We start from the raw sequence: 26,485 nt of genomic DNA, 5'->3' as shown, positions 1-26,485 counted from the left end.
GATTTAATATCAGGGTCGTATTCATTAGTCACTAAACGGACTGAAACTGAGTGATTACCTAAACTTGTCCAATAAGAAACACTTGTTATTGTATTCTGTTGCAAAACATATTGCTACATTTTTCTATGGTGTGCAAGAATGAATATGACCCAGCTTGGCATTATGAGAAAAGCATTATGTCGAGCAGGGCACTTGTAGCAGCAGTCAGAGACCCTTCTGAAATAGCGGTGGCCCAGTGGAACTATACTCTGAGTAGTTTGTAATTAGCCTGCAATGTAATCAAAGATCAGTAACCAGTCCTATGCTATGCCAGCGGGGGTTGCTGTGCTGCTGGTTCGAACACACGCGCACACGCACGCACGCACGCACGCACGCACGCACGCACGCACGCACGCACGCACGCACGCACGCACGCACGCACGCACGCACGCACGCACACACACACACACACACACACACACACACACACACACACACACACACACACACACACACACACACACACACACACACACACACACACACACACACACACACGAAAAGAGAGACTCGGAGGAGGGTTGGATTGGATTGTGTTTCTGCATCTTTGTGTTACACCCCGTCGAGCTAGTAGACATTCAAGTAAGCACAGAATAAGATCTCCCTGTCCCTCCACCTCTATCCCCCATGGCATGAATGATAGATTAAGCAGCCGGGCCGCAGTGCCGTGAGCCTGGGTCGGTATGACTAAGGTGTGGAGGAGCAGAGCACACAGGTAGACAGGACCACCAACCCCAGTGGTAGATCCTCAGTGATGGGTCTGTAGTGGCTGCAGAGGAGAAAGGACTGTAATGTAAATACAGGATTTCTTCAGAATTAGATTTTTGCCAACTAATGGTCAGTGATTCATCTACAGTGACTGAATAGAGCATGGGAGGACATGGAGAAGCAGCACACGTGTGATATAACTCCGGTCCAGCGAGGGTGAATGAAGAATTTGGAGCCAACCTGAATGTCCCCATCCCATTCCTGAGTTTGACTGAGAACTGACCAATACAGATTTGGAGAATGCAGGTATGATTGAATGTTCCAATGTACTGTTTGTGTTCCATTTTGTATTTTTAAAGCTAGGATGTTAGTTAACTAGTTAAAAATCTTTACAAGTAAAAAATATAAAATAACCAATATCATCCCATTGGGGGTTCACTGTCTGACCGTGTTTTTCAGAAGGGGGCATAGAGGCCCAGCTCGTGGAGTGTAGATAGAGTGCTTAAGAAAGGGATGGAGGCCCACTCTGTTAGTGGGGTGTAACAAGATCTTGTTGATCAAGTGAAGAGATTGGCCGCCATGCTGCGGGGCAGAATAGAAGAATGGATGGAGGCAGGCTCATTCCATCCTTTGGAGACAGGTTTTCTTGTTTCCTGGCTGAGGAGCGGACTGCCATGGAGTTGAGTGTCTCATGATGGTCCTGTTTATTAGGGCACATAATGGAATAAAAACAAAAAAAAATGTTTTGCAACAGAGAACAAACATGCATGTTTCTTATTGGACAAGTTCAGGTAGTCCATCCCTGTTTCAGTCCATTTTCTTCCTTTTGGTGCCTAATGAATATGACCCATGTTTCACTGGGTCTTCCTAGTTAGTTTTCCCCTTCCACATCCATCTCTCACAAGGATGAGATGAGGTCACCACTGTTTCAGGCGATGTTGGTTGACACTCTAGACCAAGATGAAGGGGCATCTCTTAAGACAATTGGTCATTTGATCTGACAATGAATGGCTGATTGGGTTCCCTACGTAACCATTGTTTCCACTGTTCTTCATGGGCTTTGTATCTCCGAGTGTTTTAGGTACACAATATTTCAGTCACTTTTATCTGTTATTCAATATAGCCTAGATGGATAAAAGGCATTTGTCCATGGACTTCTGCCGTGTTCAGTAATATGAGCATGTCACCAGTCCACACAGCTGTAGTACAGTAACCTCACAGAGTCAGTGTCTTGTACACAGTTATTGCTTTACTGTGGCCATTCGAGTACAGATATTCTGCCTCATCAGGTACAGTAGCTGTATTAACAGTTCTTTGAATTACTTAATACATATGATCTGTTATGGAGCTGTACAGTATCCCGTCCCATCCGTCCCTGAGCTTTGCACATCGTCTGCTTGCACTGCCTTGAGAAATGTTTGTTCCCATGAAGGAGGGCAGTGTAAAAAAAATACACCACTACCATCAAGTTGCCAGATTGATTTTGACATCTCAAATGGTGTGCCTTCAATGATATTGTTCACCTGTCTCAATGGCTTAAAGTGGGGGAAGACTGCGGGGAGGTGGTCGGTGAGGGTTATTGGTGGGGACACGGAGTGAGGGGTATTGTTAAGGAGAGGGGGTGAGATTTGGGGGGTGGGGGTAGATGGGAGGTTGGCTGACAGGTGGAAAAAAACATCTCATCTGACCAGCCCCCCCCCCCTCTTTCCATCCATGGTGCCCGGTGTGAGAAGAGTAATGAAGTCCAAATTACAGCACAGGATTGCTTGGAACAAGCCCCTATTGTTCACTCCCAGGGCAGACTAAATGAGTGTCATAGCAAACAGCGGGACACAGACCGTTACTGCACTATTTAGTCTGCCCCGTTGTCTCAAGACGGCCCCGTTTCAGAGGGTTCTCAGATCAGACAAATACTGCCCCCTCCCTCATTCCCTCCCTCCTTTGCCCTCACCCTTCCTCTGTCCAACCGCCCCCCCCCCCTCCCCTTCTCACCCCAAAATAGGGCAAATCTCCTCTATTGTGTTTCAACTGGCCAGTGTGAAATTGACTGTGACGTTAAATGTTTTCTAATGAATAATTACTGAATGGATATGCTAGGGGAATATATGTAATGGATTGTAGACTGCATTTTAAAAACCTCCTTTTTGTCTCTGCTCCGTGGTATTTACAGGACAAAAACACTTGGCCTTTCTCAGAAGTAACAAGGGCTATGGAATGGGAGGGGAGTGTGTGGGGAGGTGGGGTTGGGTACTAAGGGCTTTGTGTCAATTAGATCCAATGGATTATCTTTTTGAAATGTTTTTTTTTTACAGACAGAGTTGAGAATCAAAGGAGTTCTGCCTTCTAAAGAAGGAGAAAAAAAGAAAACCTACAAAAGCTGTGAAGAAACCTTTGGTCCAAGTGTTGGTGTTGAGAATGCAAAACAGATTACTGAACATTTTCCCACTCTGCTTTTCTCAAATGTGCCGTTGTTTTCGTGTTCCCCTGTTCCATTTGCACAGGGTGAGGTTGGTGTGTTTGGTTGGTGTGAGCTGTGGTGGCCTATGGGCTGCTGGCCAACACCGCCGTACTATGTGCTCTGTAGCCAACATTAGATTCTGTCTGTAGACTACCTCGACACAATCAGAGGGCTCTGCTCCAAAGCCCCATGAGAGCCACAGAGTCCTTGTTTCAGTAGAACTAACAGGGACTCCGCTTGTGCTTTTTTCTGTTCAACCAAAGAGCCTTTTGTAACTTGACTTATACACGATGGAGGAGTTGCTAGTTGTTTACGTCAAATGTTGGCTGTATGGTTCATATACAAATGGCATACATATGATATAATATTAATCAATTTCTTATCTCATGAAACTACTCAAATCCTTAGTTTTAGGAAAAAAACAAAAACAAAATTCTCATGAGGTGGAGCGGTGTGCTCAGTTCCAATGAATGTCTAATTAGCGGACCCCAAAGCGAAAAGTTCTGTGCCTCTAGAAGTCCTCTTATTTATCCATACACTTTTGTTTGGATGCATGTCTGTAAATGTGGAACTATATAAGGACTTCGTAAAACATGCATAAACAGCTCATAATACCTTCATGAAATGCTCATTTTCGTCTTCAAGCCCTTATGTACAGTAGGTATCCTTCATATCAAGCATTGTTGCTGTGTGATTGGCTGTAGGGGCATAAGGCACAGGGTGCCCAGGGTCAGCTGGACATGGAGGGGGCTCTGACCGCCCGAGACCGCGTGGGGATCCAGGACTTTGTCCTGTTGGACACCCATACCAGCGAGACTGCTTTCCTAGGCAACCTGAAAAAACGCTTCAGTGAGGACCTAATTTATGTGAGTTCGGAAGTGGCTAACTTAGTACCAACATTATGTTATACAGTATGTAGTATCACGTATAATGACGCCATCATTTTAGACCCAAGAGCAGATCCTATTTTGGTGCAATAGTTGAAGGAAGAATATATTATGAGCAACTTTCTGGGATTTTTAGCGAATGTTGAAGAACTATCAACTTACAGATATACTGTAAACCTGTTGTTTCTTCCTGTGCAGACCTATATAGGCACTCTGCTAGTGTCTGTGAACCCCTACAAGGAGTTGGATATCTACAGTAAAAAACAGATGGATATATACATGGGCGTCAACTTTTTTGAGCTTCCACCACATATGTGAGTGTGTTACATCATTTTTTGTGCATGTCTATCTGCATGTTGAAATTGTATTGTTTGTCACTCATGAGGTCAGATGTCAATCCACGGTATAAGCTCATACACGGTACAACGTTATACAATGTTAATACAAAATCGCTGTCTGACGTCTGTCTGGGTGCAGGAATAAAGCACAGGAGCAGCATATACAATATATAGGATTTTATTTCATTATTCTCATTCCTTACTGGCCCAGCATCCGTGTACAAATGATTCATTGTGGAATGCAAAATGTACATATCACTTGACACAATCCATTTTTCTGAAGTTATGCCCTGGCGGACAACGCCTACCACACCATGATGGCTGAGGCAAACAACCACTTCATCCTCATCTCTGGGGAGAGTGGTGCCGGCAAGACGGAGGCTTCCAAGAAGATCCTACAGTACTATGCTGTGAGCTGCCCCAGTACCACCCTACTGGACAGTGTCAGGGACCGGATGCTGGTGTCCAACCCTGTACTAGAGGTCTGATTGGACTGTTCTTAGCACTCACTATTATCACACATCTGGTCAGATCTGGTCCCAGATCTGTTTCTGCTCTCTCACTATTTGTGTTGTGCTATGTTTATTGTCATCATAGCTGTTTAGTACAAATAGATCTGGGACCAGGCTATCACACATCCTGGATCACATAGTAGGGTCGTTCCACAAAATGAGTCATTTCGATATTTTAAGTAAGAACTGGGCCTTAATATTGGGTTTTAAAATCCTGTTAAATTAGTGCACTTTAAATAGACCACATGGAAAATGAATAATAAAAAATGTCCTATATATGAATAAAGACTTGCTAAATTACCCAAATTCAGGACTCTGTGACTTCTCTGAAGTCCAACCAACATTTCTCCAAGATTTCACCATCACTGTAAAGCCGTAGTTATTTTGTTGCTTTTACAAAGTAATTTCTGAGGATAATTATTTATTTAATGTGATTATTGATTAATTTTAAGGTAAAACAAAACCTGTCCCTCATTTTAAGGTCAACCCTGTTATGTTAACTGAACTCTTGTTTTAATATGGTGAAACTGTTCCTTTTAAAAAACTTTTTTCCAAAAGAAACATTGAGCACGTAATAGTTAAATCATCGTGTAAAAGCAGGTGAGCTGGCTCTACTCTTTATGTAAAAGCAGGTGAGCTGGCTCTCCTCTTTATGTAACAGCAGGTGAGCTGGCTCTACTCTTTATGTAAAAGCAGGTGAGCTGGCTCTACTCTTTATGTAAAAGCAGGTGAACGAACTGGTTCTACTCTTTATGTAAAAGCAGGTGAACGAACTGGTTCTACTCTTTATGTTAAAGCAGGTGAACGAACTGGTTCTACTCTTTATGTAAAAGCAGGTGAACGAACTGGTTCTACTCTTTATGTAAAAGCAGGTGAACGAACTGGTTCTACTCTTTATGTAAAAGCAGGTGAACTGGTTCTACTCTTTATGTAAAAGCAGGTGAACGAACTGGTTCTACTCTTTATGTAAAAGCAGGTGAACGAACTGGTTCTACTCTTTATGTAAAAGCAGGTGAACGAACTGGTTCTACTCTTTATGTAAAAGCAGGTGAACGAACTGGTTCTACTCTTTATGTAAAAGCAGGTGAACGAACTGGTTCTACTCTTTATGTAAAAGCAGGTGAACTGGTTCTACTCTTTATGTAAAAGCAGGTGAACGAACTGGTTCTACTCTTTATGTAAAAGCAGGTGAACGAACTGGTTCTACTCTTTATGTAAAAGCAGGTGAGATGGCTCTACTCTTTATGTAAAAGCAGGTGAGCTGGCTCTACTCTTTATGTAAAAGCAGGTGAACGAACTGATTCTACTCTTTATGTAAAAGCAGGTGAACGAACTGGTTCTACTCTTTATGTAAAAGCAGGTGAGATGGCTCTACTCTTTATGTAAAAGCAGGTGAGCTGGCTCTACTCTTTATGTAAAAGCAGGTGAACGAACTGGTTCTACTCTTTATGTAAAAGCAGGTAAACTGGTTCTACTCTTTTATGTAAAAGCAGGTGAACGAACTGGTTCTACTCTTTATGTAAAAGCAGGTGAACTGGTTCTACTCTTTATGTAAAAGCAGGTGAACTGGTTCTACTCTTTATGTAAAAGCAGGTGAACGAACTGGTTCTACTCTTTATGTAAAAGCAGGTGAACTGGTTCTACTCTTTATGTAAAAGCAGGTGAACTGGTTCTACTCTTTATGTAAAAGCAGGTGAACTGGTTCTACTCTTTATGTAAAAGCAGGTGAACGAACTGGTTCTACTCTTTTTGTAAAAGCAGGTGAACGAACTGGTTCTACTCTTTATGTAAAAGCAGGTGAACTGGTTCTACTCTTTATGTAAAAGCAGGTGAACTGGTTCTACTCTTTATGTAAAAGCAGGTGAACTGGTTCTACTCTTTATGTAAAATCAGGTAAACGAACTGATTCTACTCTTTATGTAAAAGCAGGTGAACTGGTTCTACTCTTTATGTAAAATCAGGTAAACGAACTGATTCTACTCTTTATGTAAAAGCAGGTGAACGAACTGGTTCTACTCTTTATGTAAAAGCAGGTGAGATGGCTCTACTCTTTATGTAAAAGCAGGTGAGCTGGCTCTACTCTTTATGTAAAAGCAGGTGAACGAACTGGTTCTACTCTTTATGTAAAAGCAGGTAAACTGGTTCTACTCTTTTATGTAAAAGCAGGTGAACGAACTGGTTCTACTCTTTATGTAAAAGCAAGTGAACTGGTTCTACTCTTTATGTAAAAGCAGGTGAACTGGTTCTACTCTTTATGTAAAAGCAGGTGAACGAACTGGTTCTACTCTTTATGTAAAAGCAGGTGAACTGGTTCTACTCTTTATGTAAAAGCAGGTGAACTGGTTCTACTCTTTATGTAAAAGCAGGTGAACTGGTTCTACTCTTTATGTAAAAGCAGGTGAACGAACTGGTTCTACTCTTTTTGTAAAAGCAGGTGAACGAACTGGTTCTACTCTTTATGTAAAAGCAGGTGAACTGGTTCTACTCTTTATGTAAAAGCAGGTGAACTGGTTCTACTCTTTATGTAAAAGCAGGTGAACTGGTTCTACTCTTTATGTAAAATCAGGTAAACGAACTGATTCTACTCTTTATGTAAAAGCAGGTGAGCTGGCTCTACTCTTTATGTAAAAGCAGGTGAACGAACTGGTTCTACTCTTTATGTAAAAGCAGGTGAACGAACTGGTTCTACTCTTTATGTTAAAGCAGGTGAACGAACTGGTTCTACTCTTTATGTAAAAGCAGGTGAACGAACTGGTTCTACTCTTTATGTAAAAGCAGGTGAACGAACTGGTTCTACTCTTTATGTAAAAGCAGGTGAACTGGTTCTACTCTTTATGTAAAAGCAGGTGAACGAACTGGTTCTACTCTTTATGTAAAAGCAGGTGAACGAACTGGTTCTACTCTTTATGTAAAAGCAGGTGAACGAACTGGTTCTACTCTTTATGTAAAAGCAGGTGAACGAACTGGTTCTACTCTTTATGTAAAAGCAGGTGAACGAACTGGTTCTACTCTTTATGTAAAAGCAGGTGAACTGGTTCTACTCTTTATGTAAAAGCAGGTGAACGAACTGGTTCTACTCTTTATGTAAAAGCAGGTGAACGAACTGGTTCTACTCTTTATGTAAAAGCAGGTGAGAAGCTTTATGTAAAAGCAGGTGAGCTGGCTCTACTCTTTATGTAAAAGCAGGTGAACGAACTGGTTCTACTCTTTATGTAAAAGCAGGTGAACTGGTTCTACTCTTTATGTAAAAGCAGGTGAGATGGCTCTACTCTTTATGTAAAAGCAGGTGAGCTGGCTCTACTCTTTATGTAAAAGCAGGTGAACGAACTGGTTCTACTCTTTATGTAAAAGCAGGTAAACTGGTTCTACTCTTTATGTAAAAGCAGGTGAACGAACTGGTTCTACTCTTTATGTAAAAGCAGGTGAACTGGTTCTACTCTTTATGTAAAAGCAGGTGAACTGGTTCTACTCTTTATGTAAAAGCAGGTGAACGAACTGGTTCTACTCTTTATGTAAAAGCAGGTGAACTGGTTCTACTCTTTATGTAAAAGCAGGTGAACTGGTTCTACTCTTTATGTAAAAGCAGGTGAACTGGTTCTACTCTTTATGTAAAAGCAGGTGAACGAACTGGTTCTACTCTTTTTGTAAAAGCAGGTGAACGAACTGGTTCTACTCTTTATGTAAAAGCAGGTGAACTGGTTCTACTCTTTATGTAAAAGCAGGTGAACTGGTTCTACTCTTTATGTAAAAGCAGGTGAACTGGTTCTACTCTTTATGTAAAATCAGGTAAACGAACTGATTCTACTCTTTATGTAAAAGCAGGTGAACTGGTTCTACTCTTTATGTAAAATCAGGTAAACGAACTGATTCTACTCTTTATGTAAAAGCAGGTGAACTAGTTCTACTCTTTATGTAAAAGCAGGTGAACGAACTGATTCTACTCTTTATGTAAAAGCAGGTGAACTGGTTCTACTCTTTATGTAAAATCAGGTAAACGAACTGATTCTACTCTTTATGTAAAAGCAGGTGAACTGGTTCTACTCTTTATGTAAAATCAGGTAAACGAACTGATTCTACTCTTTATGTAAAAGCAGGTGAACGAACTGATTCTACTCTTTATGTAAAAGCAGGTGAACGAACTGGTTCTACTCTTTATGTAAAAGCAGGTGAACTGGTTCTACTCTTTATGTAAAATCAGGTAAACGAACTGATTCTACTCTTTATGTAAAATCAGGTAAACGAACTGGTTCTACTCTTTATGTAAAAGCAGGTGAACGAACTGGTTCTACTCTATGTAAAAGCAGGTGAACGAACTGATTCTACTCTTTATGTAAAAGCAGGTGAACGAACTGGTTCTACTCTTTATGTAAAAGCAGGTGAACGAACTGGTTCTACTCTTTATGTAAAAGCAGGTGAACGAACTGGTTCTACTCTTTATGTAAAAGCAGGTTAACGAACTGATTCTACTCTATGTAAAAGCAGGTGAACGAACTGGTTCTACTCTTTATGTAAAAGCAGGTGAACGAACTGGTTCTACTCTTTATGTAAAAGCAGGTGAACGAACTGATTCTACTCTTTATGTAAAAGCAGGTGAACAAACTGGTTCTACTCTTTATGCAAAAGCAGGTGAACAAACTGGTTCTACTCTTTATGTAAAAGCAGGTGAACGAACTGATTCTACTCTATGTAAAAGCAGGTGAACGAACTGATTCTACTCTTTATGTAAAATCAGGTAAACGAACTGGTTCTACTCTTTATGTAAAATCAGGTAAACGAACTGGTTCTACTCTTTATGTAAAAGCAGGTGAACGAACTGGTTCTACTCTTTATGTAAAAGCAGGTGAACGAACTGGTTCTACTCTTTATGTAAAAGCAGGTGAACGAACTGATTCTACTCTTTATGTAAAATCAGGTAAACAAACTGGTTCTACTCTTTATGTAAAATCAGGTAAACGAACTGGTTCTACTCTTTATGTAAAAGCAGGTGAACGAACTGGTTCTACTTTATGTAAAAGCAGGTGAACGAACTGGTTCTACTCTTTATGTAAAAGCAGGTGAACGAACTGGTTCTACTCTTTATGTAAAAGCAGGTGAACTGGTTCTACTCTTTATGTAAAAGCAGGTGAACTGTTTCTACTCTTTATGTAAAAGCAGGTGAACGAACTGATTCTACTCTTTATGTAAAAGCAGGTGAACGAACTGGTTCTACTCTTTATGGACATTTGGGGGTGTGGTTCTAGCATAACACATTAACCGTGTTACCTATACATAGACAGGCTAGAATGTTATTTCTTAAATTATAATTTTTAGAAGCTTGCATTCAATTGCCCCTCCCTGTTGCAAACAACAAGCTTCCATTCTCCCTGTCACGAGGGGATTTGTGACTGATTTAAGATTAAATCATCAACCCTGTTACTTTATTTGGCACTTAATAGGTACTTACTATAGTCTTTTTTTATAACCTCTTGAGATCAGATTATTATTTTTTTATTTAGTTGAACATCAATTTTAGATGAAATGAAAAGTGTTTTTTTACCAAGTTACACTACCCAAAAGGGACTCATTTCGTGGAACGACCCAGTAGTAAATCTCTCATTGATTAATGCCTCAGTGTTTCCCAACAGGCTTTCGGCAATGCCAAAACACTGAAGAATGACAACTCTAGTCGCTTTGGAAAGTACATGGATATCCAGTTTGACATCCAGGTAAGAAATGATGTTTCCCAGGTCACCACTCCTACTCTGAGACGATTTGTGAATTCAGGTCCAGGTCTGGTAAGCAGTTAATTGAGGCTAATTGATAATTGATCACATTTACCCTCCAGGGGGATGCCGTGGGTGGCCATATCCTGAGCTACCTGCTGGAGAAGTCCCGAGTGGTCCACCAGAACCATGGAGAGAGGAACTTCCACATCTTCTACCAGCTGGTGGAGGGAGGGGAGGAAGACCTGCTGCATCAGCTAGGCCTCGAGAGCAACTGCCAGCACTACAGTTACTTGGTGCAAGTATGGGCAACCACTGTGGTCGATTGATTGGCTATCTAGGGCTAGGCTAACTGCCACTCTATAATGGCAACTCCCTCTCTCAAACAGGACGAGTGTGCCAATGTGACTTCGATCAATGACAAGAACGACTGGAAGACGGTGAGAAACGCCCTGTCCGTCATCGACTTTGACGAGAGTGATATACAAGTGAGTTGCTGTCACACTGTTTGTGGAAACAGCTTTTGTGATGACATTCAAATGAGCTGTATATCTTATTGAAGTATACTGTGCTGTACTAGGCTGCACATACTTTTGCTTTATGTATATGTGTGTGTGAGGGGAGCTGCTTACACACAGCCAGCCACCAGTCTAACCCTATTCCTAACCCTCACATGTCTGCATTCTCTGCAGCACCTATTTGGGATCATAGCAAGCGTCCTCCACTTAGGGAATGTGCAGTTTGAAGCTGACAGCAAAGGCTACGCCACGTTGAACAAGAACACAGAACTCCGCTGGGTGTCAATAGTAAGCCTTGTTATTCCTTGGACACTCTGCAACGACACCATGCCAAAGCCCTGAAGACCACAGTCTACACTTTGCTGACTTTGTGTTGCGTGTGATCATCTGTAGTTGCTGGGAATTAATGTTCAAGTACTGCAGGAGGGGCTGACATACAGGAAGATTGAGGCCAAAACAGATGAGGTGAGAGAGGGAGGAGGGGACTGACTGAATTAATTAATTATGAATTAACTGCACTTACTAGTGGTAAACCCAGTACTCTTTCTCATTCATGATTTCAGCTGTTTCAATCAGATGTGAATTTGCATACTCTTGTCAGGTTTGGTATTATGTAATGTTTTCCTTTTTTAATCACCATCCAGGTGCTTAGCCCGTTCACAGTGGACCATGCCATCTATGCCAGAGATGCCCTGGCCAAAGCCATCTATGGACGCACCTTTACCTGGCTGGTCAATAAGGTCAATGATTCCATGGAGAATAAGGTTAGCAGATACTGTAAGTGACAAGCTCATGTCAAGATGAAACGGGAGCCCTGATGATCTGTGTGACTGACCACTGTTTCCTGAAACCTTTTTTGACAGGAACCATCAAGGAAGACGGTTATTGGTCTCCTTGACATATATGGCTTTGAGGTTTTCTATGTCAACAGGTAGGTGGAACTAGAGCCATATATTTAGAGTTAGTACATTGTGGTTTAGTATAATATAATACAGTATAATCAAAGAATTCCATATGGCAGCCATGTTAGCTCCCCATGGGCAATATGACCAATAGCAGTTTATGGAATTTTCTTAATTTTGAACAAAGCTATGAAACTGAACCTCTCGAATTAAAAGTAGAATCCAAATACTTGTCATGAATGGATCAACTGAAAGCTCAATGGCATCAACATTGCGTGTGTTTTAAAAGTTGTCCGAACTCTATATATACAGTGCATTTGGTAAGTATTCAGACCGCTTGACTTTTTCCACATTTTGTTACTTTACAGCCTTATTCTAAAATGGATTCAATATTTTTTCCCCTCCTCAATCTACAAACGATGCCCCGTAATGACAAAGCAAAAACAGGATTTTAGACATTTTTGCAAATGAATTAAAAATGTAAAACTGAAATATTACATTTACATAAGTATTCAGACCCTACTCTGTACTTTGTTGAAGAACCTTTGGCAGTGATTACAGCCTTGAGTCTTCTTTGGTATGACACTACAAGGTTGGCACACCTGTATTTGGGGAATTTCTCCCATTCTTCTCTGCAGATACTCTCAAGCTCTGTCAGGTTGGATGGGGAGTGTCACTGCACAGCTATTTTCAGATCTCTCCAGAGATGTTCGATCGGGTTCAAGTCCCAGCTCTGGCTGGGCCACTCAAGGACCTTACGAAACTTGTCCCAAAGCCACTCCTGTTGTCTTGCTGTGTGCTTAGGGTCGTTGAACCTTCGCCCCAGTCGGAGGTCCTGAGCGCTCTAGAGCAGGTTTTTATCAAGGATCTCTCTGTACTTTGCCTCTTTCATCTTTCCCTAGATCCTGACTAGTCTCCCAGTCCCTGCCGCTGAAAAACATCCCCACAGCATGATTCTGCCACCACCATGCTTCACCGTACGGATGGTGCCAGGTTTCCTCCAGACGTGACGCTTGGCATTCAGGCCAATCTTGGTTTCATCAGACCAGACAATCTTGTTGAGAGTCTTTAGGTGCCTTTTGGTAAACTCCAAGTGGGCTGTCATGTGCTATTTCACTGAGAAGTGGCTTCTGTCTGGCCACTCTACCATAAAGGCCTGATTGGTGGAGTGCTGCAGAGATGGTTGTCCTTCTGGAAGGTTCTCCCATCTCCACAGAGGAACTCTAGAGCTCAGAGTGACTATTGGGTTCTTGGTCACCTCCCTGATCAAGGCCCTTCTCCCCCGATTGCTCAGTTTAGCCGGGTGGCCAGCTCAAAGGGGGAGGAGTTGCAGTCTACTGCAGAGATAGCCTGCAAAGTAATGTCATACTTTCCAGGTCCATACCCAAACAGTTCGAACTACTAATTCTGAAAATTACTCTCTCCAGAAATAAGTCTCTCACTGTTGCCGCCTGCTACCGACCCCCCTCAGCTCCCGGCTGTGCCCTGGACACCATTTGTGAATTGATTGCCCCCCATCTAGCTTCAGAGTTTGTTCTGTTAGGTGACCTAAACTGGGATATGCTTAACACCCCGGCAGTCCTACAATCTAAGCTAGATGCCCTCAATCTCACACAAATCATCAAGGAACCCACCAGGTACAATCCTAACTCTGTAAGCAAGGGCACCCTCATAGACGTCATCCTGACCAACTGGCCCTCCAAATACACCTCCGCTGTCTTCAACCAGGATCTCAGCGATCACTGCCTCATTGCCTGTATCCGCTACGGTGCCGCAGTCAAACGACCACCCCTCATCACTATCAAACGCTTCCTAAAACACTTCTGTGAGCAGGCCTTTCTAATCGACCAGGCCTGGGTATCCTGGAAGGACATTGACCTCATCCCGTCAGTTGAGGATGCCTGGTCATTCTTTAAGAGTAACTTTCTCACCATTTTAGATAAGCATGCTCCGTTCAAAAAATGCAGAACTAAGAACAGATACAGCCCTTGGTTCACTCCAGACCTGACTGCCCTCGACCAGCACAAAAACATCCTGTGGCGGACTGCAATAGCATCGAATTGTGGCGAAATCTGCTCGGAGCCTTCACCGTGCGCTGCCACTTTAAGAGCGCATGAGCAGTAAGGAAGGAGGAAATAAAGAGAGCTTGTTCAGCTGTTTGGGGAGGAGCTCTTGGGAGGCGCGACAGTTTGATTGTGTGTGCTGCAGAAGTTTTGTTTGTTTTCAGCGTTTGAAGTTTATAAAGTATTTAACTCGATCATCGGTGTGATCGCTTTAGATCGTGGTTGTTTTTGTTTGGGACCGCGCCCGTTATGGATCGCATGGATTAGCAGCAACATTGTTGCGAAGCTTAAACCAACAAACCATCGGACAGTCAGACACCGGCAGGCCTGAAGACCACAGCTAAGATTGATCTTTTTCTCTCTCTTTCTCTTCGCTCTCATTCCAGTGCTTTACCCTGCAACAGACTCTCTATTTGTTAAATGCACTGCCCATTGAAGTTCATTAGAGCTGGACTATTATTTCCCTGCCAGAAGTATTTGGATGGACATTTTAGTAGGTTACTTGCAAGCTGTATATTATGTGAACTGTTGAGGTGGGGTGTACTAATGACATGTGGCCGTGAAGACTGTGGACATTTTTAAGGCCTTTGTTGTGTCGATGAACACCCCCACATTCATACCCTCTGCACTCACCCACTAGAAAATAATACAGATTATTGCAAATCCTATATTGATGACTGGGTTCGTTCTTGTATGAAGTTGCTGTTGAATTGCTCTGCCATTATTAGTATTAGTATTATTGTATGAGGTATTCTTGTTTGGGTTACCCCTGTGCTGTGATGTGGGTTTTATATGGTGTGTATTCTTTTTTCTCTCCACTGGCTATCTGGTAAACAGGCTACACTCTAGGCAGTCTCTTCTGCTGATGTGTGTGGGTCTGGTAGTGGTACTCTCTCTATTCTACTCTTTTCCTTTTGGCAGGGTTAATACCTGCCTGGCGCCCGAACAAAATCTTTCTTTACCCCTCTCTTAAGAAATACCGCTACAGAATTGGCGCCCGAACAGGGACTTGAAGAGAAACACCCATGACACCATCCACACAAGGTTGAATCATGTCTTTTGTTGGAACCCCATACTGTGTCAATGTGGACACACCTGATGGTAATCATGTTCGGGATTCTTTCATTGTGGAAGGACTCGATGAACTAATGGAGTTGGATAGCACTGCCCCTAATCCCCAGGCTTCTGGCTCACCTATAACATCTCCACCATTACCCTCCCCTCAAACCCTTCCGGTTACCCTGTCCAGAGAGACTGGGAGAGGTGTCTCTGTGATCACTGGACAACTGGAACATCAATGGACACACACCAATCATAGTTTGACAATGCAGGAGAATGCCATTCGCAAACTCAGTGAATGTGTGGAGGCTCATCAGACAGATGTGCAGAGGAGGTTGGATTACCTTCCCTGTCAAATGGAGAAAACCAACAACAAATTGTTCAGAGACAGAAATATTTGCAAGATTCTCTGAAGCAGGATATTCAAGGAAAACTGCATCGGTTCAAAACACAAATGGAAACTAACCATCATCAAGTCATAATCTTTCTTGAGGAGGAACAAAAACGGAGAGAAGAGGAGTCGGCCTCTGTTGTGAAGGGAGTGTGTTCTTATCTGAAGGAAGTTCTGGAGGACATGAAGAACTCTCTCACAGGGGAACTACGATGTTTGATTGAACAGACTCAAAAGGACACCGTTAATGAGATGGAAAAAGCACAGAAGGCCACAGACCTTCAACTGGAAGGGCTGCACCAGGAGGTAATGCAGTGCTTTTCCCTTCTGGACAAATCTTCTGCACCTCCCTCAAGTTTTACCTCTGCCACTGGCTTGGCCAGTAAGGGAATAGGAACAGGTAGCACTACAAAACCCCCTCTGAAGATATTGTTAAACAGAACTCCCTCTGCCACTGTCATGCCTCCTATAGAGCGCTCCCTCCCTATAAAACTACTTTTCCCCACTTTTGGAAGTCCAGAAGATGATGTTGATCCACTGTTTTTCTTATCTAAGTGTAATGATTTTCTTTCTATCCGGCCCCTTACTGACTTGGAGGTTCTTGCCACCCTCCGCAGTGTTCTCCATGGTACAGCAAGAGACTGGTGGGAGATAGCCCGTGAACATGTGTCAACCTGGGAGGAGTTTCAAAAAATATTCCTCTTAGCCTTCCTTTCAGAGGACTATGGGGATGAACTGGCGGAACGTGTTCGTAACAGAGTCCAGGGTGAAGCAGAGCCAATACGGGACTTTGCCTTCTCCTATCGAGTTCTATGTAGGAGATGGAAGGCTGACATTACTGAGCAGGAGATGGTCAAACTCCTTCTTAAGAACATGGTTCCCCGCCTTGCTAGTCAACTTCGAGAACGTGTGCAGAATGTGGATGATCTGGTGCGTCTTGGGACTCAGTTTGAGAAGGACTGGAAGCACCACCTCCAAACTAAAAACACCGTTCCCTCATCCCAGTATACCCAGAACTCTCCTGGGGCTAAACCGTCTCAGATATTTGTACCCAAGAACCAGGACAAAATTCCAGTTATGTGTTGGAGGTGTAAAGTCCAACATCCTCCAGATTCTTGCCCGCTCTATGTCCAGCATCAGGATTCAGGAAAAGGTCAGAAAGGACAGAAGACTGAAAGTCTACACAGGCGTGGTGGCTTGCATACAATTGGGTCAGCCTTAATGCCCACCATGAAGCCTTTAGACAGCACAGCTAGCGGTCTTATTCCTATTCCGCAACTACTATTGGTTCCTCTGACTGTTAGGAACTGGAGAGGGAAGGCCATAATCGACACAGGGGCATCTTACACCCTGATGCAAGAGGCCCTGTGGCAGAACATGGCATTACCTCATGAGGAGCTACGAACATGGGAGGAGGGACCATTGTCCTTGGCCAATGGAGAACCTACCACCCCCTTGGGCTGGATTAGTATAATAATACAACTGCATGGTGAGACTATTAACCTTCCTGTGGCAATACTTGCAGATTTAAGCCTTGCATTTGCTGTAGTCCTTGGCCTAGACTTCCTGTTCTTCAGTGGACTGACCATCTCTATGTCCGAACCCTCCTATCGGCTACACTCTGACTATTCCCAGCCTCATCCATTTCAACCTGGTAATGCACTGATTTCAGGTTGGAGCCTGCTACATTATGCAGAGTCCGGACAAGCTCAAGTCAGAGACAGAGAAACTATAAAGAGACAAAGACAAAAACATGTTCCACCAGTGAAGTCTGAGAACCCAACTATCACCCTGATTACCGCCGTACCCCCCTTCTATCCGAGAGCAAAAACAAACAAGCAGTGGAACAGGCATATCTGTCGGATGATGAAAGGTGGCAGCTCTCCCAGATGTTGGACGTGAACAGTGAGGTCTGTACTCTTACACTTGGCCGTACAACCGTCTTCAAACACAAAATCTATACCCGGCATGAGGTCCCCATTAAGCAGCGTCCCTACAGGCTGTCCCCCGCCAAACTGGCAATTCTCAATTAACAGCTTAAAAGCATGTTGGAGAATGGAATTGTGGAACCTTCTTTTCCGGATGGGCTTCTCCGGTTGTCCTGATTCCTAAGAAAGATGGTGGATATCGATTCTGTGTGGACTACAGGAAGCCAAATGCCATAACAGAAAGCGATGCCTACCCTCTACCAAACATAAATGACATACTGGAATCTCTGGCAGGAGTATCCATCTTTAGTAATCTGGATCTGAACAGTGGCTATTGGCAGGTGTCAATGGATCCCGCTAGTCAGGACAAGACTGCCTTTGTCACCCCTTCTGGTTTGTACTCCTTCAAAGTCATGCCTTTTGGTTTGAAGAATGCTCCAGCAACCTTCCAACGGTTGATGGAGACTGTCCTGGGAGATCTGAGGGGTAGAAATTGTCTCGTGTATCTGGATGACATCATAATCTACTCCTCCTCTGTTGCGGATCATCTGCAAGACATTCAGTCCGTCTTCGACAGACTAAAGGCTGCAGGTTTGACCTTGAACTTGAAGAAGTGTCGTTTCTGTCTGCCAGAACTCAAGTTCCTTGGTCATGTGGGTAATGCTGAAGGCATCCATGCAGATCCAGCCAAAGTTGCAGCCGTGCAGGAATTCCCCATTCCCACATCCCTCAAGGCTGTTCAGCGGTTTCTGGGTATGGCTGGATGGTACCACAGGTTTGTGCCTGATTTTTCAAAGGTAGCTGAACCTCTCAACCACCTTAAGAAGAAAGGTGTGAAATTCCAATGGACCCCTGCATGCCAAGGTGCATTTGAAGCACTCAAAAACAGTCTAATTACTCCTCCAGTGCTTGGACATCCTAACCTGAATGCTCATTTCATTGTGTACACGGATGCAAGTCAAACAGGACTTGGAGCAGTCTTGGCTCAACAAACAGGACTTGGAACAGAAGAAGTTCTTGCCTATGCAAGTCGCACCCTTAATTCAGCCGAAAGGAATTATTCAACGACTGAAAGGGAGTGCCTCGCTGTGGTCTGGGCTTTGGAGAAATGGAGCTACTACTTGGAGGCAAAGATCTTCACCGTTGTCACAGACCATGCTGCTCTGCAGTGGGTTCTGGCATCAGGCAAGACCAACAGCCGTCTTATTCGCTGGTCTATCAGACTGCAGAAGTTTGACTTCATCATTGAGTATCGCAAAGGAAAACTGAACGTTGTACCAGATGCCCTTTCTCGGATTACAGAGACTGCCAATGTTTGTCCTCCCTTGTGCAGTACTTATACTACCGCTAAATGTCTGGATGATTCCTTTCCTCTGGATGATGAGAGTGTATGGAGAGCACAGCAGAAGGATGCTGCCATCATGGCGATCCACAAGAGTCTGTCTGAAGAAGACTCCAAGAGTCACTTCAATGATAAGTATAGCATAATTCAGGATAAAGTGTATCGAAAAACTCCAAGAGGAGATGGAATACACAGCACGCATTATCGCGTCTTCATTCCCTCTACATTGTGTGACCAGATAATCCAAGCTTATCATGACAATCCCATGAGTGGCCATCTTGGAGTTTTTAAAACTTATCGAAGACTACAAGAGGTGGTTTACTGGCCAGGCATGTGGGTTGATACCCGGAAGTTTGTACAGCAGTGTGAAGTCTGCCAGAAATACAAACCAGACATTGGCAGACCTGCCGGGAAAATGCAGCAGACTGTGGTGAACCATCCAAATGAAATGTTGGGAATTGACCTCATGGGACCTTTTCCTCCCAGCCGGGGGACACGGAATGAATTTTTATTGGTGGTAGTGGACTACTACACACACTGGGTGGAGTTGTTTCCCCTCCGCAAAGCTACTGCATCAGCCATTGCTCTAATTTTGCGAAGGGAGGTTTTTACCAGATTTGGAATTCCAGACCAAATCCTCTCTGACCGAGGTCCGCAGTTCATATCAGGAATCTACAAAGAGCTCTGTACCTACTGGGGTGTAATTGCCAAGTTGACCACAGCCTATCATCCTCAGACCAACCTGACCGAGAGGGTAAACCGAACCCTGAAGGGGATGATTGCTTCATTCGTGGGGGATCAGCACACAAGGTGGGATCAGCATCTCCCTGAATTTCGCTTTGCACTGAACTCTGCCGTGCAGGAGACTTCTGGGGTCACTCCCGCCGAACTCCACCTGGGAAGACCACTAAAAGGTCCGATGGACAGGGTCTTGCAAAGTTCGAATGTTTCACCTGACTGCCCAGCATTTGATGCCGTACAACACCACCACACCTTGCTAGCCAGAGTGGAGGCCAGCAAAACCAAAGCCAAACAACGACAGCTGAGAAACTATGACAAACATAGACGAGATGTGTGTTTTCCACCCCAGTCTCGTGTCTGGGTACATTCACATCATCTGTCAAAGGCGTCTAAGAAGTTCACTGCCAAGCTAGCTTCGAGATGGAAAGGTCCATACCGTGTAGTGCAGCAGTTGGGACCAGTGAACTACTTGGTCTGTTTGGAGGACACTGGGGAAGATGTCAGGACAGTGCATGTTGTTGACCTAAAGCCCTGCTACCCTACGGCAGAAGAGCTGGATCGCAGGCAAAAGCAACACCTGCAGGACCTCTTCGTGGAGGACTCGGATGAGGAGGACTTCCCTGGTTTTGTGTAGCAGGAACATGAACCTGTCAATGCCTGCATCCTCTCTGTTTCTACAGGCATTGTTTTTTCATGGGGGGAGGAGTGTGGCGAAATCTGCTCGGAGCCTTCACCGTGCGCTGCCACTTTAAGAGCGCATGAGCAGTAAGGAAGGAGGAAATAAAGAGAGCTTGTTCAGCTGTTTGGGGAGGAGCTCTTGGGAGGCGCGACAGTTTGATTGTGTGTGCTGCAGAAGTTTTGTTTGTTTTCAGCGTTTGAAGTTTATAAAGTATTTAACTCGATCATCGGTGTGATCGCTTTAGATCGTGGTTGTTTTTGTTTGGGACCGCGCCCGTTATGGATCGCATGGATTAGCAGCAACATTGTTGCGAAGCTTAAACCAACAAACCATCGGACAGTCAGACACCGGCAGGCCTGAAGACCACAGCTAAGATTGATCTTTTTCTCTCTCTTTCTCTTCGCTCTCATTCCAGTGCTTTACCCTGCAACAGACTCTCTATTTGTTAAATGCACTGCCCATTGAAGTTCATTAGAGCTGGACTATTATTTCCCTGCCAGAAGTATTTGGATGGACATTTTAGTAGGTTACTTGCAAGCTGTATATTATGTGAACTGTTGAGGTGGGGTGTACTAATGACATGTGGCCGTGAAGACTGTGGACATTTTTAAGGCCTTTGTTGTGTCGATGAACACCCCCACATTCATACCCTCTGCACTCACCCACTAGAAAATAATACAGATTATTGCAAATCCGATATTGATGACTGGGTTCGTTCTTGTATGAAGTTGCTGTTGAATTGCTCTGCCATTATTAGTATTAGTATTATTGTATGAGGTATTCTTGTTTGGGTTACCCCTGTGCTGTGATGTGGGTTTTATATGGTGTGTATTCTTTTTTCTCTCCACTGGCTATCTGGTAAACAGGCTACACTCTAGGCAGTCTCTTCTGCTGATGTGTGTGGGTCTGGTAGTGGTACTCTCTCTATTCTACTCTTTTCCTTTTGGCAGGGTTAATACCTGCCTGGCGCCCGAACAAAATCTTTCTTTACCCCTCTCTTAAGAAATACCGCTACAGAATAGTCCCCGCAATATGCAACTGTTCAGGGAAGTCAGGAACCAATACACGCAGTCAGTCAGGAAAGCTAAGGCCAGCTTCTTCAGGCAGAAGTCTGCATCCTGTAGCTCCAACTCCAAAAAGTTCTGGGACACTGTGAAGTCCATGGAGAACAAGAGCACCTCCTCCCAGCTGCCCACTGCACTGAGGCTAGGGAACACTGTCACCACCGATAAATCCATGATTATCGAAAACTTCAACAAGCATTTCTCAACGGCTGGCCATGCCTTCCGCCTGGCTACGCCTACCTCTGCCAACAGCTCCGCCCCCCCGCAGCTCCTCGCCCAAGCCTCTCCAGGTTCTCCTTTACCCAAATCCAGATAGCAGATGTTCTGAAAGAGCTGCAAAACCTGGACCCGTATAAATCAGCTGGGCTTGACAATCTGGACCCTCTATTTCTGAAACTATCCGCCGCCATTGTCGCAACCCCTATTACCAGACTGTTCAACCACTCTTTCATATCGTCTGAGATCCCCAAGGATTGGAAAGCTGCCGCAGTCATCCCCCTCTTCAAAGGGGGAGACACCCTGGACCCAAACTGTTACAGACCTATATCCATTCTGCCCTGCCTATCTAAGGTCTTCGAAAGCCAAGTCAACAAACAGGTCACTGACCATCTCGAATCCCACCGTACCTTCTCCGCTATGCAATCTGGTTTCCGAGCCGGTCACGGGTGCACCTCAGCCACACTCAAGGTACTAAACGATATCATAACCGCCATCGATAAAAGACAGTACTGTGCAGCCGTCTTCATCGACCATGCCAAGGCTTTCGACTCTGTCAATCACCATATTCTTATCGGCAGACTCAGTAGCCTTGGTTTTTTGGATGACTGCCTTGCCTGGTTCACCAATTACTTTGCAGACAGAGTTCAGTGTGTCAAATCGGAGGGCATGCTGTCCGGTCCTCTGGCAGTCTCTGTGGGGGTGCCACAGGGTTCAATTCTCGGGCCGACTCTTTTCTCTGTATATATCAATGATGTTGCTCTTGCTGCGGGCGATTCCCTGATCCACCTCTACGCAGACGACACCATTCTATATACTTTCGGCCCGTCATTGGACACTGTGCTATCTAACCTCCAAACGAGCTTCAATGCCATACAACACTCGTTCCGTGGCCTCCAACTGCTCTTAAACGCTAGTAAAACCAAATGCATGCTTTTCAACCGATCGCTGCCTGCACCCGCATGCCCGACTAGCATCACCACCCTGGATGGTTCCGACCTTGAATATGTGGACACCTATAAGTACCTAGGTGTCTGGCTAGACTGCAAACTCTCCTTCCAGACTCATATCAAACATCTCCAATCGAAAATCAAATCAAGAGTCGGCTTTCTATTCCGCAACAAAGCCTCCTTCACTCACGCTGCCACGCTTACCCTAGTAACACTGACTATCCTACCGATCCTCGACTTCGGCGATGTCATCTACAAAATTGCTTCCAACACTCTACTCAGCAAACTGGATGCAGTTTATCACAGTGCCATCCGTTTTGTCACTAAAGCACCTTATACTACCCACCACTGCGACTTGTATGCTCTAGTCGGCTGGCCCTCGCTACATATTCGTCGCCAGACCCACTGGCTCCAGGTCATCTACAAGGCCATGCTAGGTAAAGCTCCGCCTTATCTCAGTTCACTGGTCACGATGGCAACACCCATCCGTAGCACGCGCTCCAGCAGGTGTATCTCACTGATCATCCCTAAAGCCAACACCTCATTCGGCCGCCTTTCGTTCCAGTACTCTGCTGCCTGTGACTGGAACGAATTGCAAAAATCGCTGAAGTTGGAGACTTTTATCTCCCTCGCCAACTTCAAACATCAGCTATCTGAGCAGCTAACCGATCGCTGCAGCTGTACATAGTCTATTGGTAAATAGCCCACCCATTTTCACCTACCTCATCCCCACAGTTTTTATGTATTTACTTTTCTGCTCTTTTGCACACCAATATCTCTACCTGTACATGATCATCTGATCATTTATCACTCCAGTGTTAATCTGCAATATTGTAATTATTCGCCTACCTCCTCATGCCTTTTGCACACATTGTACATAGACTCCCCTTTTTTTCTACTGTGTTATTGACTTGTTAATTGTTTACTCCATGTGTAACTCTGTGTTGTCTGTTCACACTGCTATGCTTTATCTTGGCCAGGTCGCAGTTGCAAATGAGAACTTGTTCTCAACTAGCCTACCTGGTTAAATAAAGGTGAAATAAAAAAATAAAAAATAGGAATAATCTTGGTGGTTCCAAACTTCTTCCATTTAAGAATGATGGAGGCCACTGTGTTCTTTGGGATCTTCAATGCTGCAGACATGTTCTGGTACTCTTCTCCAGTTCTGTGTCTCGACACTATCCTGTCTCGGAGCTGTACGGACAATTCCTTCAACCTCATTGCTTGTTTTTGGCTCTGACATGCACTATCAACTGTGGGACCTTATATAGACAGGTGTGTGCCTTTCCAAATCATGTCCAATCAATTGAATTTACCACAGGTGGACTCCAATCAACTTGTAGAAACATCTCAAGGATGATCAATGGAAACAGGATGCACCTGAGCTCAATTTCGAGTCTCTTATCAACGCGTCTGAATAATTAAGTTAAGGTATTTCTGTTTTTTATTTTTAATACATTTTCAATAATTTCTAAAAACCTGGTTTTGCTTTGTCGTTACATGATATTTTGTGTAGATTGATGAGAACATTTTTTTCTTTAATCCATTTTAGAATAAGTCTGTTACATAACAAAATGTGGAAAAGGGGAATTGGTCTGAATACTTCCCGAATGCACTGTATAGCTCTGGGTGGAACTAGGTTGTGCAGTAAATTGTAGAAAACTGGTGGGCTACATTTTAAGGTGCACATCAATTGTTATCTGTTGTATGTCCATTCCAGTTTTGAGCAGTTCTGTATAAACTACTGCAACGAGAAACTGCAGCAGCTTTTTATCCAGCTGACCTTGAAGTCGGAGCAGGAGGAATACGAGGCAGAGGGCATTGGGGTACACATAATTTTTCCACACGGATATTTATCTATCCTATTCTATCTGGTTCTATTTAGTCAACATGTGTAATATTGTCATTTGTACCTCGTCATAGTATTACTTTGGTGTTATAGTTACTGTTGCATCCTGCAATGCCTTATGTGTTTATGCTGAGTTTGGCTTAGGTATTATTCCCGTAACTCACATATCTTCCCATCACCTATTTACTTTCGTCTTCAGTGGGAGCCTGTGCAGTTCTTCAACAATAAGATTATCTGTGACTTAGTGGAGGAGAAACACCGGGGCATCATTTCAGTACTGGTGAGGACACACAAATGGCACCCTAATCCCTATCTAGTGCACTACGTTTGATCAGGACTCAACCCATAGAGTAAATTAGTAACATGATGCATCCTATTGCTCTTGGGAAGGACATAGGCTGAAATGAAAGGGATGATCTTGTTGCTTTCTCAGGATGAAGAATGCCTGAGGCCTGGAGAGGCCACTGACTTCACATTTCTGGAGAAGCTTGAGGAGAAAATGGGCAGTCACCCTCATTTCATCACGTGAGTTCAACTATCTCCCTCGCTCCCGAACCACAGTCCTGCATATGTACATGTTGACCACACACAACCTTTCTCACGGATATACAACAGCGTTACTTCAACCTCCCTTATCACTTAAGTTCAAATCCCTAACCACCCCCACCTCACAGGCAAAACATTTTGGTGGCTCCCTTCTTGACGGCGGAGAGAGAACATTTCATTTTAAAATTAATTTCCTGAAATTCCACACACTTTGCCATGGGGTGGATAGAAAATGTTGCTCTTTTAAAGATTTTTTGCAGTTGTACACTTTGCCATGGGGTAGAGAACATTTTTAATTTTCACAACAAATTTCATATAATTCTACTCATTTTGCCATGGTGCCAAAAATACATCTGTTTCACAGCTAATTTCCAGAAATTCTAACCATTTTGCCATGAGGTGGAGAGAATGTTTTTAGTTTTACAGCAAATTTCCTGCAATTCTTCACATTTTGCCATGACTTACAGTATGCCATGTAAATGATATCTGAGTGAGAGTGACTAACAAAATCATTGGGGGCCCCCTAGAGGTCAGGGGCCCTTGGCACGTGCCCTGTGTGCCCGGTCACTATTTGGCCAAGATAACTAGCTAGACTAACTTACCGATCTAAAGATTGTTAGCTGACATGGCTAATTGAGTGACTGACATAACAAAATAAAAATGGCTGATGCACAAACAAATTTTCGAAGTTGCACCTTGAGACCAAAATATACAGTTGAAGTCGGAAGATTACATACACTTAGGTTGGAGTCATTAAAACTCGTTTTTCAACCACTCCTGTTTCCTGTTAACAAACTATAGTTTTGGCAAGTTGGTTAGGACATCTACTTTGTGCATGACACAAGTAATTTTTCCAACAATTGTTTACAGACAGATTATTTCACATATAATTCACGGTATCACAATTCCAGTGAGTCAGAAGTTTACATACACTAAGTTGACTGTGCTTTTAAACAGCTTGGAAAATTCCAGAAAATTATGTTATGGCTTTAGAAGCTTCTGATAGACTAATTGACATCATTTGAGTCAATTGGAGGTGTACCTGTGGATGTATTTCAAGGTCTACCTTCAAACTCAGTGCCTCTTTGCTTGATATCATGTGAACATTTTTTTTAAATCAGCCAAGACCTCAGAAAAAAATTGATTCATCATTGGAAGCAATTTCCAAACGCCTGAAGGTACCACGTTCATTTGTACGAACAATAGTACGCAATTATAAACACCATGGAACCACGCAGCCGTCATACCACTCAGGAAGGAGATGCATTCTGTCTCCTAGAGATGAACGTACTTTGGTGCGAAAAGTGCAAATCAATCCCAGATTAACAGCAAAGGAAGATTTGTGAAGATGCTGGAGGAAACAGGTACAAAATGATCGATATCCACAGTAAAACGAGTCCTATATCGATATAACCTGAAAGGCTGCTCAGCAAGGAAGAAGCCACTGCTCCAAACCGCCATGAAAAAGCCAGACTACGATTTGCAACTGCACATGGGGCAAAGATTGTACTTTTTGGAGAAATTCCTCTGGTCTGATGAAACAAAAATGGAACTGTTTGGCCATAATGACCATTGTTATGTTTGGAGGAAAAA

At 43.6% G+C, this 26,485-nt stretch overlaps 1 protein-coding gene across 1 annotated transcript in view; it reads left to right on the top strand.

Annotated features, from left to right (window-relative positions):
• Positions 1 to 906: 906 nt before the first annotated feature.
• Positions 907 to 26,485, top strand: part of LOC124034565 (unconventional myosin-Ih-like) — a 40,263-nt gene continuing 14,684 nt past the window's right edge. Inside the window, exons 1-14 of the mRNA XM_046347929.1 lie at positions 907 to 1,053; positions 3,910 to 4,071; positions 4,291 to 4,406; positions 4,714 to 4,912; positions 10,567 to 10,647; positions 10,767 to 10,946; positions 11,034 to 11,132; positions 11,337 to 11,450; positions 11,556 to 11,627; positions 11,807 to 11,926; positions 12,026 to 12,093; positions 24,218 to 24,323; positions 24,546 to 24,626; positions 24,780 to 24,871. Of these exons, the coding sequence (XP_046203885.1) occupies positions 1,048 to 1,053; positions 3,910 to 4,071; positions 4,291 to 4,406; positions 4,714 to 4,912; positions 10,567 to 10,647; positions 10,767 to 10,946; positions 11,034 to 11,132; positions 11,337 to 11,450; positions 11,556 to 11,627; positions 11,807 to 11,926; positions 12,026 to 12,093; positions 24,218 to 24,323; positions 24,546 to 24,626; positions 24,780 to 24,871 (1,496 nt within the window). The 5' untranslated portion in view covers positions 907 to 1,047. The remainder of the gene's footprint in view (positions 1,054 to 3,909; positions 4,072 to 4,290; positions 4,407 to 4,713; positions 4,913 to 10,566; positions 10,648 to 10,766; positions 10,947 to 11,033; positions 11,133 to 11,336; positions 11,451 to 11,555; positions 11,628 to 11,806; positions 11,927 to 12,025; positions 12,094 to 24,217; positions 24,324 to 24,545; positions 24,627 to 24,779; positions 24,872 to 26,485) is intronic.

This window comes from Oncorhynchus gorbuscha, linkage group LG04 (genome assembly GCF_021184085.1).
Source record: "Oncorhynchus gorbuscha isolate QuinsamMale2020 ecotype Even-year linkage group LG04, OgorEven_v1.0, whole genome shotgun sequence".
NCBI classification, from domain to species: domain Eukaryota; kingdom Metazoa; phylum Chordata; class Actinopteri; order Salmoniformes; family Salmonidae; genus Oncorhynchus; species Oncorhynchus gorbuscha.
This window is presented reverse-complemented; position numbering and strand designations above follow the sequence as displayed.